General features: G+C 48.2%; 4 protein-coding genes across 4 annotated transcripts; 3 read left to right on the forward strand and 1 right to left on the reverse strand.

The window, feature by feature from the left end:
* Positions 1-441: 441 nt before the first annotated feature.
* GGI43DRAFT_426020 (NADHX dehydratase) lies at positions 442-1766 on the forward strand (the record flags this gene model as incomplete). Its single annotated transcript, XM_083208583.1, has 4 exons — positions 442-544; positions 659-756; positions 877-1566; positions 1641-1766. The coding sequence occupies 4 exons, from the start codon at positions 442-444 to the stop codon at positions 1764-1766; spliced, it is 1017 nt and encodes a 338-aa protein (XP_083055917.1).
* Positions 1767-7766: 6000 nt separating this feature from the next.
* Positions 7767-10105, forward strand: GGI43DRAFT_262011 (uncharacterized protein). Its single transcript, XM_083200994.1, has one exon. The coding sequence runs from the start codon at positions 8015-8017 to the stop codon at positions 9575-9577; it is 1563 nt and encodes a 520-aa protein (XP_083055918.1). The 5' UTR covers positions 7767-8014; the 3' UTR covers positions 9578-10105.
* A 1-nt stretch (position 10106) lies between these two features.
* Positions 10107-11662, reverse strand: GGI43DRAFT_262012 (peptidylprolyl isomerase RRD2). Its single transcript, XM_083200995.1, has one exon. The coding sequence runs from the start codon at positions 11586-11588 to the stop codon at positions 10308-10310; it is 1281 nt and encodes a 426-aa protein (XP_083055919.1). The 5' UTR covers positions 11589-11662; the 3' UTR covers positions 10107-10307.
* Positions 11663-11857: 195 nt separating this feature from the next.
* GGI43DRAFT_417291 (exosome non-catalytic core subunit RRP46) lies at positions 11858-13482 on the forward strand. The gene is made up of 3 exons (XM_083207403.1): positions 11858-12159; positions 12258-12415; positions 12472-13482. The coding sequence occupies exons 1-3, from the start codon at positions 11979-11981 to the stop codon at positions 12874-12876; spliced, it is 744 nt and encodes a 247-aa protein (XP_083055920.1). The 5' UTR covers positions 11858-11978; the 3' UTR covers positions 12877-13482.
* The last annotated feature ends 1656 nt before the right edge of the window (positions 13483-15138 follow it).

The raw sequence follows: 15138 nt of genomic DNA on the forward strand, positions 1-15138 counted from the left end.
AGTGATTGTGGTGGCTTAGCTGGCTTTTTTTCAACAGCGTAAGTACCTAAGTAGCTATCGCACGCAGTGCTTCAGGCCAGCAACGACATGAAGCGCGATACATTTATATGCTCGCTATATACAGGATATACAGCGCCATTGTAGATTATATGACCTACCACCTATTGTCGGAAACTTATCTAGTCTGATCCCAAATTTATGACCCTCCCTCCATCAACCGCTCTGTGGTGGGTGGCTTACTCATTCTGAAACTACGCGCGCTACTGTTGATGTCACATTGATTCATATTGCAGCCAAGGTACGAAACTTCCACTTGGGAACCCTGGAATAAACCCATCTTTCTCAGCGGAATGACGTCAAGTGTAGAAAGCAAATAAAAAGTTGATTTGGACTTGATACTTGCAGACGCTAGATTAAGCCTTTATCCTGAGCCAGCCAGCAATGCCTACCGGTATAGAAGGCCCCAATATGTCGGCCTCAACGAGAAACGTGTTGGGCAAGGTAAGGCGGATGGTTCCGCCTTTGCTCGATACATTTCATAAAGGTACGTGGTCCTCATGGTTACTGGCAGCATCTCTTGAGAGATTAAATATGCCATGATATTACACCATCTCATAGAAGATGAAGCAAGAAAAGTCGAGAGGCTAACAAATCGTAGGCCAGCTGGGTCGAATTGCTGTCATTGGAGGCAGCGAAGACTACACCGGGGCGCCGTACTTTTCGGCCATGGCGAGTGCACGATTGGGATGTGATATGGTAAGGCTTATGGTTCCTTGCCTTTTGACACTCAGAATCGCGATATGGCAAGAGAGGGGGAAAGATGCCAAGAATCTCAATATAAAGTAAACACACCGCTGACTTGGGATTTCATAATAGTCACACGTTATATGCACCCCGGCTGCTGCAGCGGTCATTAAGACATATTCCCCCAATCTTATGGTGCACCCGCTCATGCGCCAGTCGTCAGGGAAGGATGAGACAGACCCTGATCCTGACCAAGTGGCACGAAGGATCAACGAGCTGCTGGGCCGTCTGCATGTCTTAGTCGTAGGCCCTGGACTAGGCCGCGATCCCCTCATGCAAGCGACGGTGGCTCGGGTCATCAAGGCCGCTAGAGAGGCCAAAATGCCGGTCGTTCTCGACGCAGATGCCCTGCAGCTTATACAGAAAGACCCAGACGTGATCAGAGGTTATAAGTATGCAGTTCTGACCCCCAATGTTGTCGAGTTCAAGCGACTATGCGATGCGCTCAAGATCGACGTCGGCGACCAAAAGAGCGAGACAGGCAAAGTTGAAAAGCTGGCCAGAGAATTGGGTGGTGTGACGGTTATCCAGAAAGGCTCCAATGATTTTATTTCCAACGGTAATGTTACTCTGGTGAGCGACCTCGAAGGAGGGAAGAAGCGAAGCGCCGGACAGGGCGATACTCTGACCGGAGCTGTGGCCACATTTTTGGGATGGCGCAAGGCGTATCATGATGGCTTATGGAAAGACCATGAAAAACCTGCCCTTGAAGAGGATGAGACGATGGGCCTGGCTGCATTCGCTGGGAGTGCAATAACGAGAGTAAGTCTTTTAGAAGATGGGGAAATACAGCTCCTTATTCTTAAAACGAATCACACACTAACATGAGAAAATAGGAATGTTCACGGCTGGCATTTATCAAAAAGGGGAGAAGCTTACAGGCGAGTGACCTGACAGACGAAGTGCATTCCGCCTTCTTGGGATTCTTTGGCGAGGTAGATGGCGATGCGGCAAGGCTGTGATGATGGCAATGATTATGTGAGATGATGTAGATTAAGACCGGATTTGGAATCTCATTGTGCCCAATTCATGGAACTTATTAGATTGTGAGCAGATTTACATGTGATAGACATCAAGATGGCACAATGATAGAGAACCCCTGACGCCCAGTCAAAAGCGTCAGTCATATCCTGACGAAACGGAAGAGCTTGGTGGCTAGCTAGCTGAGTATGCGTATTTATAGGACGTACAGTACATAGTAATACGGAAAACATGAGAATGCCTCCAGATTCATGTGTGTAAATACCACCAGCAATGTTCCGCTTCAAACTGATCTTAAGACCATTTCTAACCTACCATCTTCATGCCATCTGCACCGGAATATCCCCAGTCTTTCAGTCTTCATATTGAATGGGATTGCATTCCCCTGTTTTTAAATATCATGTGTAGCGCATGCGACTAAGACATGACAAATGAAAGAAGAGCAACATGTGCGCAGACTATTAGGTATTAATGCACGCACTCTCACATGGTAGTGCGAATAATGAGACAATGGTGACACTTATCGAACAGCATGGAAGGGAAAGGATCTGAACTTCTCTTCTCTTCTTTTTACGGCGAAGTCGCTAGCAAGGATTACAGCCCCATATATTAAACAGTAAAGCTACTAACAATATGATACAGTTTGAAAAGAACCCATCTTGAATAAGATATCAATAAGAATCAGAGGCTCAAATGGCCATCTACTTTCATAATATATCTTCCCTTGAAACAGATTAGAAGCACAAAGGACATTTTCCATTCAAGGCCCTACCCATTAATTACTAGACTACACTCTCTATCTCTCTTGTAGCATATTCTCTTCCTGAAACTGTACATGGGTATGACGAGAGATCTCTAGATCTATTCCGAGAGTAGCACCATGAGAACCTGATCAGCGCCTCCAGATCTCCATGAGCTGAATCGGATGGCGTCGTTTCAGAACCAAGAGACTTACACCTGAATCTAGATCTATAACCCACATGTCATCGATCCTACGGATTAGTACTAGGCTACATATCACATCCAAGGTAAGGGGGTAAATTTAACAATCCGACATGTTGGCCGACTGCTTTACATTCATCCATTCTGAAGCTGGCTGAAGAGACTTGTTGAGCCAGGGCCTCATGTTACCCCTTCCACTGGAACAATGCACGCGCTACCTTCAAGAATTGGCCAATTTTTGAAACTATAGCGTGGTCTCAAAACATGTCGTTATATCTGAGAGCGAATATAGAAATCCCCGCGGAGTATTTTTGAAACAAGTAAGAATGAATGCTATCTTATTTTTTGGTGGGTATGCCAATGGAGCCAGGAATATGAATCAAGAGCTTTGACTGAAAATTGGTCTGTTCTGTGGAGGAGAAATCCAGAAACTGGTATACCCGGCTAATAAACGTGGCCTTGGTTGCGAGAATTTCTTCGAATAACGAGCTTGGATCACCCCGAGATCAAGTATCTTGTTTCACTTTTCACGGCCTCGTAGGTGGATAGGTCCATTTTCTAATAGGGCAACATATTGCAGGTGTATGATATTACCGTAAGTCCTCTCGCTATTCAGACAGAGCAGTAGGAACCAGCCCCTCAGCCAGTAAGTCCAGAAACTGGGGGTCGATATCCTCATAGGCAGCCCGGTCATCTTCTCCATACTCATGTGGGCTGGTTTTGACTAAAAAGATGTCTCTGCAAAAGTCACGGTAAATAGGAACTGGGACTTTGTCAATCTTAGGAGGAATATATCGATTTTTGGCAAGTAATCGGCTGCAGAAGAGCAGAAGACGTTGTAGGATCCTACGTGTATAACCCAATACTGCTGCTTAAGAAGATATCGTTGTCGGAGATGAGATGTCTGCTTAAGGGATTTCTCTACATAGACTTGGTCTATGCCAAATCTCTTCTAAAAAGACAGATAGCCAAGACGCCAATTTTGCTCGTAATTGTAACTAGGTAGCCCAATAGAAACTGGTTTTTCCTACGCTTTTCGGCTGTCACTCTCCAATTATTTTGTTAGATAAATGAATAGCTCAATCAGCCACCAGTAAACAGATAATTGCGCGTCCTGCTTGCATACGGCTACCCGTGGTGACCCACTATCGTTGGCATAGTGTAGTATAAAGACAGCTTAGTAGCGACGTTCCCAGCTAGTCATGGACACCCAACCCCCTTTCACTGGGGTTCTTATTATATTCGTATAAATGAAACAATAAAACTAAGATTGTAGCCACATAAATTGTGCTTTATTAAAAAAATCCTTTGGAATTTTTGGGTATCAATGGATTTTCCGTGGTCGTAGCCACCTGCAGGGAGAATGTTCTTGTTGGCTGTAATAAAAACTCGATGATTGTTCATTGGCCACCTAATTCTCAGCTGCCCACTACGTGGTACTGCACCTGGGATGTGATAAATGAGCAGCGCCTGCCAAATAAGAGGTCAGCCTACTTGGTCTTGTACAAGGTCATATAAAGGAGCTCAAATTGTAGCGCAAAGCCGCAAAGCCGCAAAGCCACGGCGCCAGGGGTGGCGGGCTGAACCTGACCGAGTGATGCAAATCCACTTCGGAATATGGGGCCTAAAAAGAGGCGTTTTCCTCACAAAGCGAGCCTATCATGCTCCAGGCTACCGGGCTCAAGCTATGATACCTTAGTTTTAGGGGCTAGAGGCAAAAGCGAAGCGCACCAGGCATACCCTGGTCATCCTGAGGATCCCCGATTGTCTTACAACGCACTCCGTAGTCGGTATATTAGGAGACTGGTAGGCTCTCTTAGAATACTGCATACGAGAACAAATACCCGTGCTGCCACACTCTATGAGCGTAATAACATGAAGCCCAGTTACCAAATAGAGCGGAGCCAAGAGTAGTAGATGGCTCGCTCATGCTCTGGCTCGGAAATCAGTGTGAAAGGGCCGTAGATCAAAGTGGAGGAGAGAAGCTCATGTTAATCACGGCGTAACACCAGACAAGGACTTTTCGCTATGCAAGTCGCTGGCGATTAGACGAATTGGTAACACGATGTACTCCATACGCATTCATATGCCATATGCCTCTGCATAGCCATGGACGGCTACACCAGGCTGCTAGTGATAAGATGAGATAATAAGCAATAATTCAGACTGCGGTGGCTGAAAAGATACCATACAGGTGTTACATGCCTATCCGTAGTACGGACAGGCCAATATGCATACAACGTGCATCTCGGTCTGGGAAGATGGGGCTACTCTAGTCAGATCATTGGACGCCAAATGCCATAAACTGCCAGTGTCAGCTCGTGTAGTCAACGCGGAAGTGCTAGCGGCCGCGCCACGAGTTACTTACCTAGCAGTTGGGCATTGACACAACAGCGCAGGGCAAAATGACAACTCGCCCACAATAACATATTTGCTTTTTTCCCCTCTCTTTTCTTTTTGCGACCCCTCACGCGCCCCTGCTGTCCTTTGGATAGGCACGGGGTACAAGTGAATAATTGCTGTGTGCAACACCCGTAGACAATTTCTGTCGGTGTCTCAGTTGTGACTTGCCTCATAGATTCTATGCAGCGGCGAAGGTAGCTTCAGCTTGACCCTCGCTAGATATCGAGTCACGGTAAGCTGTGCTAGACGCAGACTAGGAGCTCTCTGCCAGAAGCTGTAGGTCCCTGAAAAAAGGAAAAGCAAAAAAAAAAAAAAAGTGAGCTGTCGTATCGCGGACGTTCTGTATGGTGGGTACGAAATGAGTGCGACTGTACAACTCTCTCTCGAAGGGGCGAAACAGGGAGCAAATAAACCCAAGAAACATGTAGCACGTATGAACCCCATCCCTGTGAAGCACTGGTTAGCGACTACAACGCTGCTCCCGTGGCCATAGTTTACGCAATAGCAAGATAGACTACGGCCACTATCCGAAGTGACTGTTATTCTTAGTCTAGCCCCATATGCTCTGGGGGTAGTATTTCCTCATACAGATGGCTCTGTCTGCTTTCCCCGATCCAAGAATCGGGAACCGCATAGAGGTGTGGTCCCGTCAAATATGCGGTACGTAGCCATAGCGGTACTTCTTGCTGACTAGGAGGGCACCCGTCAGGACCGTCCTGTCCGCTTGATCAAAGACTGACTCTGAAGTACCAACGCTAGAGTGCAGGTAGCTGAAGGGGCAATTCTATCACGTATAAGGTAGAATGTGAGATATGAGCAGCGAGATCGCCAGACTGGCATGCTGGCAGTAGCTTGCATGAAGGGAAGTGGGGCCGCAGCCCTTGGCCTGTCTAGACTTATAATTCGTCTTGAGTCTCCCTTGAATTGCCCTTGGTAGCACTGGTACCGTCAAAACAAACTATCGATCTAATCGGGGCAAGTGGAGATTGGATTGTCGATCTGAGAAGCCCACAGAAATGTTTCTTCGCGTTCTTGAGAGACGAGATAAAGAATTCTTGTCAACTTGTATAGCAAGCCGAAGCAGCCACTACTCAACGCCAGATGTGACTGTCTCAGTACCCGAGTTCAGGCCCATCTTTCTTTTCTTTTTGTCCTCTTAGTGAAGCAATACCAGGCCAGTAGTGGCAAGTCGATGCGGGAAAGAGGCTATTGGATGTACACTGTAAGGCACGGGAAATCTAGTGCTCTTAAGGGTATCCATATTGCCCGCGATGTCTCTCTTTTATGGTCGTACTGTCTTGGACCGCACGGCTGTAAGATGCATACTTCGGGTCTGAGGCCCTGTTAAAATGGAGTGGCGTCTATTGGCCCTTGGTCCCTTGGTCGCTCAGCTTGGATACTTCTCAGATGTCTCACCCGCCCGACGCGCGCTACGATCGAGGACCAACCGAAGAAAGCCTCGAGAGGGCCGCGGGGGTGGAGGCAAATGCAAAGCAAATGCATCGTCACGGAGCTGTCAAACTAGGTCAGTTCTCTGCTTTCTCGAGGGCTTTGCACCAAGGGCTACCCCGGTCGACGTCCGTGGGCCGCGGCGCTAATCTCTGCATATTGTCTCTGCCCTGCGTCCGAAGTAGTAGCTCTTGGTCCCAGGGTCTGTGTCCGGTCAGTTTTTGCTTCTGGCTGTGCTAGTTGTGTGGCTTGCTGCCCGCCCAAGTGGAGGCCAATGAGGCCGTGTAGATGGAAGAATATTACTACTAGTAGTAGTATCTGGTTTGCTTGCTTTTTGGCTGCGGGCACCAACTTCCCAGGGTCTGGGATGTCTTGGAGGGAGAAACTGCGCGCGGTCTCATGTCCCGCCCTGGAGACATGATAAAGGGTCTCCCTCGACCCCTCTAGCTGCTAGACCACGAAGTTCTTGATGCTGTGTTTCGTACAAGTTGTTTGGGTTTTGGCTCGCCAGAAAAAAACAGTCCCTCCTTCTTGTTTTTGCCAAGTTGTGTCTTCTGCTACTGCTCTTTCTGTTTTTCTGTGGAAATTGAAACTTCGAAACGGGCAAGAAGTCTTCACTCGTTGGCTCCTTCCTGCACTTACACCGAACGTCACAACCGCTTAGTAGTACCTCCTATCGCTCACAGAAAAAAAGCACAGAGAAGAAAAAACTCCTACCAAGCACCAGTTGCCTACCTATCTTCTCATCCTCGCCCTTTTTACTCGACAACCATTGTCATACCGAAGCTGCAATAGGGATATCTTCTCCTGTTCTGCTGCGTGCCAATTCAAGATTAGCCACGGCTGGCAATCTTCCCAGTTGCGACATCCAATTTTAATCCAGCCTGTCATTATCACCCTTTCGAGCAGGTGCACGGCGCACAGCATCGCCAAGTGCATCACCTTGGCACATAGACACGCATATCTTGCGCTACACTCGCTCTTTTGCCGGCTCGAGGAGAAGATCGGGTATCACGCGCCAATATTGCGACACATTGGACGTTTTTATCTTATGCAAGCCGCCTGGCTATCTTTCACTTACCAATTTTCAGCCACCCCTTGGCGAACCGCTGCAGAGTGGACTTGTGGTCAGTGGTCAGTGTGTTGACCTACTCACTTTTGAATCACTTCTGCTTCACGTCTCGCCTTGTATGGGGTTCTATCCGCCACCTATTAATTTCGCGCCTGACGTTCCAAAATTTCCATTACACTCCTCGCTTCCTCCACAAAATTACGATCCATCTCTTGCCTCCATTGTCTACGATCAAAACAAAACACAATAGCAAGGACACTCAACACATCCTCTCACAACCCTCGACACTGACTCCTATCTACAACACCTCTCTCTCTTTCCTTCGTTCCTTGATTCTTTCGGTCTTTCACTTTCGGCAATACAATGTCGAGCGGATTCGACCGCCTGGAGAGGCTGTTCAGCTCCAAACGCAAAGCTTCATTGGCTTCTCTTACCGTTGCTACGTCTGGTAGCCCCCCAGCAGAGCCTCAGTTTCCTTCTCCTTCATTCATTCGCCCGACGGCCACTCGCATGACAGCGCGAGAAGAAGTGAGCTTGCGATTGGCGACTGGCCGCTCTCCTTCTGTGCCGGACATTGTTCCTTCTCGCCTGGGCTCGCTGAGGTCTCAGTCTTCACGTTCGACCTTCAGTCGCTCACCTATCCCGTCACCCTTTCTCCGTGACGCTCAGTCAGACTCGTTAGTGGCGAAACTTCACGAGTATCAATTTCCTAGCCCACCGAACCGAGATTTGAGGGTAGCCACTATCTCTACGGCTTTCAATGCAATGACCACGGAGAAGCCTGAAATTCCGAGCCCTCGATCTCAGTCCCCGCTTCGCCTACAGATTGCGCCTCGCATCGACACTCCTCCATCGCCTGGTTTTGCAGAGAATGGATCTTGCCACGGCCGTTCTGACCAGAGCGTTAGAGTTCCATCACTTATATACAATACACCACCAACTCCAGAAGATTCGCCCGAGATTGCGCCTGTGCGAAACCTTTTGGCTGATTCTAAAATATTCGATATTGCGTTCGATAAAACGTTATTTGATGCATATGAGGACCAGATTCTCCAGTCATTTGACCACGCACCGTTGAATGATTCCTATAGTGACTCACCCCCCTCTGAAGCTTCAGGCAGTTCTACTTTGCGAGAGCCTGACTTCAATGAATTTCTGAATCTCAGCGACGACGATATTGCCGAGTCGGCACCTGAGACCCCGATTCTGGAATATGACAACACATCGGAACACTCTCAGACCTCTATGGGAACTTTTAATTCCCCGTCTAAGCCCGCTGGTCCTTTCGATTTGATACTAACGCCTCCCCGCCCAAGTCGGCTTGCTGCCGCCGCTGCGTTTGAAGCCGCCAGAATCGCAAAGAAGCATGACTTCGACCTGGTATATGTTGTGAATATTTGGCCAAGCGGGCCTCGTGGTCGATCTTTCGATACTCAGACCACAGGCTCATATGAGATGCCGCCGCTCGGTCGGCTCTTGGCGGCTCATGGGCTGCACCAAGAGCCACTGCGACTAACTGAGTTCGTGTATAACAAGGTATTGCGAGCTAATAATGGCTGGATCGAACATCGCAATACAGAAGCACTACCACATGAGCCTGCTTGGGGTTACGCATGTTCCTTTTATACCGGAAATGATTCTCAACGTCGCTTAAGTGAGGGCAATATTCCAGTTTCAGATATCCAGGTCAACCGAGGTATCATCTTTGCTGCCTATAGAAGGCCCAGAATTGGCGACTGCAAGCTGGGACGCAGCTTTACTGGCGCAGAGCTTAGCTCTCTACATCAAGATGCCGAGACCTTGGTGGAGATGTTGATCGATATTCATACAAGTAACCGTCGATGTCATCCTGCCTCCCACCACCACCGGCTCTGCGACGAGACTGGTCCTATGCCCATGCAAGATATTCGCCTGCTGTCTTCATAAGTTGAATTTTACATAAACACATTGACTTTCAGAGGTGTCTCTCGTTTTACAGCCATCTATAAAAGCAAACATGGCATATATATGTATTTTTTTTTTTTTTTTTGGTTTCTTTTTCCTTTCCCTTTTTTCCTTTGTTTTTTCTTGCTTTCTGATTTTACAAAAATTAGAAAGATGAGTCTACGAACATATTTCCTTTGTTAATTTATCGCTTTAAAGATACCTGTGGAGATGGTCTCTGTCACAATTGGCGTTTTCGAGATACTTGAGGCTCTATAGTTTCCCCTATCAACACAAATAAGGGGTTTGCCTAGGTCGGAGGAATTTTGTTTTACCTGCAACATGATGGAAGAGAAAATCGGCTAAGGAACAGCACTGAGACATTGTGAGGATATGATCGTCGGCAGATCTTCCAGTGTATTTCGCATATATATGGCGCGTTACGGCCGCAATGGTGACTTTCTTTAGAAAAAGTAATTAGGTATAGATACGGTCTAAAACTGAGGAAATTTTAATGCTGGAAAAAAAGTGTGTACCTCTCGATTGCAAAGTCTCATCTCAGTCATTATAATTAAGTGCGTAAGAAAGCGTGAGAATCTAAGAGCACTCAGTTTGATACAGTGAGAATACGGCGAATGTGCGTGCATCTTGGCAATTCAAAAGTCTCTTATCCCTATTTCAATATTATTCTAAATTTAAGTGATAGGGGTTTCAGATAGTTGATTATTTGTCATTAATCAAAAGGGATTCTGCGAAGCGTTTCCACATGTCCTCCTTTCTTCATCTCTTGGGCAGCTGCGATACTGCTGGGCACTTTGATGCCGCAGCAATCGCCCCAGCCCGTGCCGTCGTGTGCTTGGGTGGTGTGATTATGGTGAGAGTGATCCTCGCCGCTGTCTTCATTGGCAGCAGACGGATCTTCTTCACTCATGCCTTCTGCAGCAGGGATGAGCGATCCAAACAGGAAATGCTGCATGACTGGTAGTTTTCCCAGCACCTCGGCGACGAACATGCGGCGCATGCCTCCATCGATTTTGGTCCATGATTTGGAGGAGGAGATGTCGTCTAGCATGGGACTGTGCCATCGAAGGCCTTTGACTGTCTTGGTGCTGTTGACGAAGTTGACCTGGCCGAGGTACAAATAGTCATCGCCGAATTCTTCGACTGTAAGATCCTGGTGAATGGCGCGAGGGGTGATGTACGGGTGATGCAAAAGCTGAGAGGCGCCAAAGAGGAACGGCAAGAATTGGTAATCATCGAGTCCCCAAACTCCATGGGATCCCGCGGGCTCCAAGTAATATGCCATTTGGATGACGCGCATTAGAGAGAGATATCGAACAAAGACTCGCAGGACCAGTGCCTGGAAGTCGGACCGCTGTAGGGCGCCGAGCTGGTACAGACAAAGCAGCCACATCATGAAATTCAGCTCGTGCCCTGAGCCGTAGTCGATTCGGTTTCGGTTACCGAATGACTGGAGAAAGTAGGCAGATGCCTCGGCGGTAGCTTCAGCGTTGTGTAGACCAATGCTTTCGTGCCATGCTGGGACATTTTCACTGACAAGATCAAGGAAGCCCCTGAACGCTTTGTTGCCGAAGCGAGAGCCGCCTTGCTCGTTTGGAGGAGACTGGGAGACGAAAGTTTCTGCTTGGTCCAAAATGCTTAAGATTGCCTTGACACCTTCACTCAGGGAGTCGTCTTTGATAACAGACTTGGGCGTATCGACCACGGATTCTGACAGGCCAAAGACCCATGCCACGATGAGATTATACGTTGGAGAAGCTAAGAATAAGTCATGGTCGGTCCGTGAAAGGATACGTCTGCTTGGTGTCTTGAAGCTCCAGCCGGTCAAGTCCGGTGGCGAGGGCAGCGCTGGAGTCTGAGGAACAGGCGTTTGGTTGGCGGGGCCGGGTCTCCTTCTGCGAGGCTCGAGCTTTGGGATTCTGTCTTTGAGGTTGGGGATGCCTGAGGCCAATGGCGGTAAGGAGGCCGGCTGGGCAGGTGATTCTGATGCCATGGCGTGATTCTATGTGGTGTGAAATGATGAGATTTTGCTGTCGTGGCGGGTGAGATGTAGGTGTACGTTACAGGTGATAATGAGGAATGAGGTGCTATCAGATGGCGTAAAATCGGTCCCTGAATGTGCTTCCCCACGTCACCGGTGAGGGAGAGGTCCCCACTAAGTATCCGACAGTACCTGAACCAGCAGCGGCCAGGTCGCTATAGCGGCGGCCCAAGTACCGAGACAAAAACTTTACTTTTGCAGATCGAGACTAGCAACACCAACAGCAGGCAAAATTTCAATCTTTCATATCTGCATCTAGAGGCACTTGCAGCCTTACAGCCAGGCCATCTTTCTTCATTTGCTGCTGTTTCTTTTTTCTCTTTCGCACAAACACATATAACCATGGCTCCTCCTACGGCTGAGCTGTCACATCTCCCCAAGACAGATGGCTCCGCGAATTTTGCATACGGCGGCTACACAATCACAGCTGCCGTCAATGGACCAGTAGAGGCCCAGCGCCGGGATGAGAATCCATTCGAAGCATTGGTGGACGTGAATGTGAGGCCGGCGGCGGGAGTTGGAGGTAAGCAGATTGTTGCACCTAAAGCAAGGAGGGTGGTGTTTTCATGGTGGAAGGATTTTCTCAGGATTCATCTCTGACCATTGGTGTCTGCACTTTAGGAACTGGTGAGCGCCAGCTGGAGGCTATTCTGCAGCCAGCTCTACGACATCTCATCCCAGTCAGAAATTTCCCCAGATGTGTGATTCAGGTTACTCTCCAGGTCATGGAGGCGCCTGGGAATGCTTATGTGAACTCCAAAGTGATGCAACCTCGACTGGTAAGTGACTTATCCTAGCTGTTGAAACTGATCTCATCTCACGTTCATTGACATAGAATCTCGGCATCATCCCAGCGCTTTTACACGCTGCTATTCTGGGACTTCTAACGGCAGCAGTTCCCATGAAAACGGTGGCTTCAGCAACTTGCCTGGCAATTACAGATGCTGATGGCAGCAGCGTCAAGGTAGACCCGACGCCAGCGGAGATTGACCAAGCGAGATCCGTCCACGTGCTGGGCTTCACGGCTGACCGCGACCTTTTGCTCGCCGAGAGCGAGGGTTCCTTTTCGGCAGACGAGTGGGCCACAGTCCTCCAGACGGCGGAAAAGGTTTGCTGTCGCGGCCAGGAGGCTGGAGATGATGCGGAAATGGGAGGCTACGGGGCTGAATCCGAGAATGTGCAACAGTTTATGCGCTCGGTTTTGGAAGCGAAGGCAGCGGAAGGTCTCCACTGGAGGTGAAGTATTTGCCGGTGTCGATACATCACTTTTTTTTGTTCTCTCTAATTTCCTTTTTTGCTGGATCATTGCTCCCCTTATCAATATCACCGGCGCCAGCAGAAAAAACGAGACGGTGATATCTACTCTCGTATCTTGGCAGCAGTGCAAATTTATCCTGGCCTAGGCCGGCGATACGCAGGTGATTCGTGGAAACCGGCCTTGTTAGTAAGGCGCTATCACATCAAATACATGACAAAGCTGGCATAGGAAACAGTAGGTGCAGAAACGATGGAACTAGTCAGCTATAAACGCTGCTGAGACGAGACGGGAGGCGCTATCGAATTTGTGATGAGCTTGGCATGGAGGAGGCGGAACCATTCCCAAGAGATGCCACGCAGAAGCGAGTCAGCTGCGTTGATACACCAGCTCGCTTAATCTATATTAATTTGCAATGCTCGGATATGGGTGACGACATGTCGAATGAATGAGGGTGTGTTGGGATAACAGGCTGAATTCTCTTGATAAAGAGAGTTCTTACAAATTACAGATTATTAAAGCAGTGTATACAAGAAGCAGCATGGATAGCAAAAAAAAAAGAAAAGCAAAATGACACACTGGAATAAGACATCCTCTTTCTTCTCCTCCCCCCTTCTCTTTTCATTTCTATAATTGCCGAAGCCAAATATGGACGGGCCTGCGGGTTTATTTTTGTAACAGCCCCTGAAATGCTCGCAGGTGATGAAACGCCGTTTTGGCCGCCAGCGGCAGTGCCCGTTGACAACCAACTTGTATTAGCCATTTGACGCAAAGGTCACATGTACCTACAAATAATTTCTGTTTTGATATCCCCCCATCTAAGGGATTTTCTTTCTTTGGGGGGCAGAAGATTACCTGCTTGTAAAGTCTCTTCCTACTGCTATTACTAACCAGCATCAACTGCCTACTAGTTACCCAGGCTTCAAAATTCGCTAGTTATCCAATAATATTTTGTTTCTACCTAAAGTTAAAAGAGACTCCCAGTGAGTGTTCTAATTCAGGTACCTTGGTGAAGACGTATTACTCCAGATGAGTCGTCGACTAATAACCCAATCCGGCTACAACAAACTTGTAGAAAACCAACAGTAAAATTCCCACGTGTCTAGACCCTCCAACGTCATTCACTCCGTAAATAATATATGTTTACTCAATACAGCTCTGATCCAGATGCCGCGTCTACTTTTGGAGTCCATCGGCAGTAAATCTTGACTGCCATGGCGAGCCAACTGCATAAATTCAACCTGGCAGGATGCCTCTCCCCCATACTCTGAAACCAGCTACCTATAGATGCGGAACACCTAACATGGGGGTTTGGTGAGACTGCCAAGCCGCCGCACTATCAAACACGGGCGGGTATCTGGCATGGAGTATCAACCCCGTATTAATACCTGCACCCATGCGCGCTGTGACATGGGCTTTTCGCCTCCCCCCAGGCTATTCTTTTCTCCGCAGGTCGAGGATTAATGGCAGCGTAGCATTTGGGGTTGACCTCCCGGAAATAGCACATTGATATCTGATTGTGTGCAGCACTACTCAAATACGTATGCCTAGCAGTCATATCACTACATGCTACTATTGGAAACTAGTCGCCGGTAGCTGTGAGCCCCAATATGACAGTTTAATTGCCGGGCAGCAAAACGCGGGCCTGGCGTCTCAGGAGCTCGGCATCCTTGGCGGTTTATCTGCAGGTACCAAGCAGCCACATACAAATAAGCGGGCAAGCTGAAGTACACGGAGTAGCGGGCGGCACGCACCGCAAAACGCATCCCCTGAAAAAAAAAAAAGAAAAGAGAGTTAAAAAGAGAAACAAGAGAAAAAAAGAGGAGCTGCGCATTGAGGGCCTCTGTTTCGCTGCCATCGCCAACGCCAAATGTTTCTGAGCAGGGAGCTGCTACCCAGCTAGCGACCAGCTAGCTCCTCCGTGATGATAGCTGCATCAATTACGGAGAGAGACGTGATGGCCGATGGGAGATGTGATGGAAGCTGGGGATTCTTAGCGGTTAGAGATTATGCGACGCCGTAGCTGTGCAATTATATAAGACTCGTGGCGTCGAAAACAGCCTCTCCCGTTCGCTGGCACGCATATCGACGTTGAGTATAATCGTTAGTTGGAGTAGCAGTGCCGGAAGCAGAACTCTGGAAGTTCTCGCGCGTGTCTTTTTTCCTTCTTTTAATTGCTGCATTTCTCCATCTTTTGTCTTCTTCTTTCATTTAATTTCATTCTCTTCTATTCACTTTTTTTTTTTT

Source organism: Trichoderma evansii (assembly GCF_050947405.1).
Source record: "Trichoderma evansii strain SZMC 28006 chromosome Unknown GGI43scaffold_30, whole genome shotgun sequence".
In the NCBI taxonomy this organism is placed as follows: Eukaryota; Fungi; Ascomycota; class Sordariomycetes; order Hypocreales; family Hypocreaceae; genus Trichoderma; species Trichoderma evansii.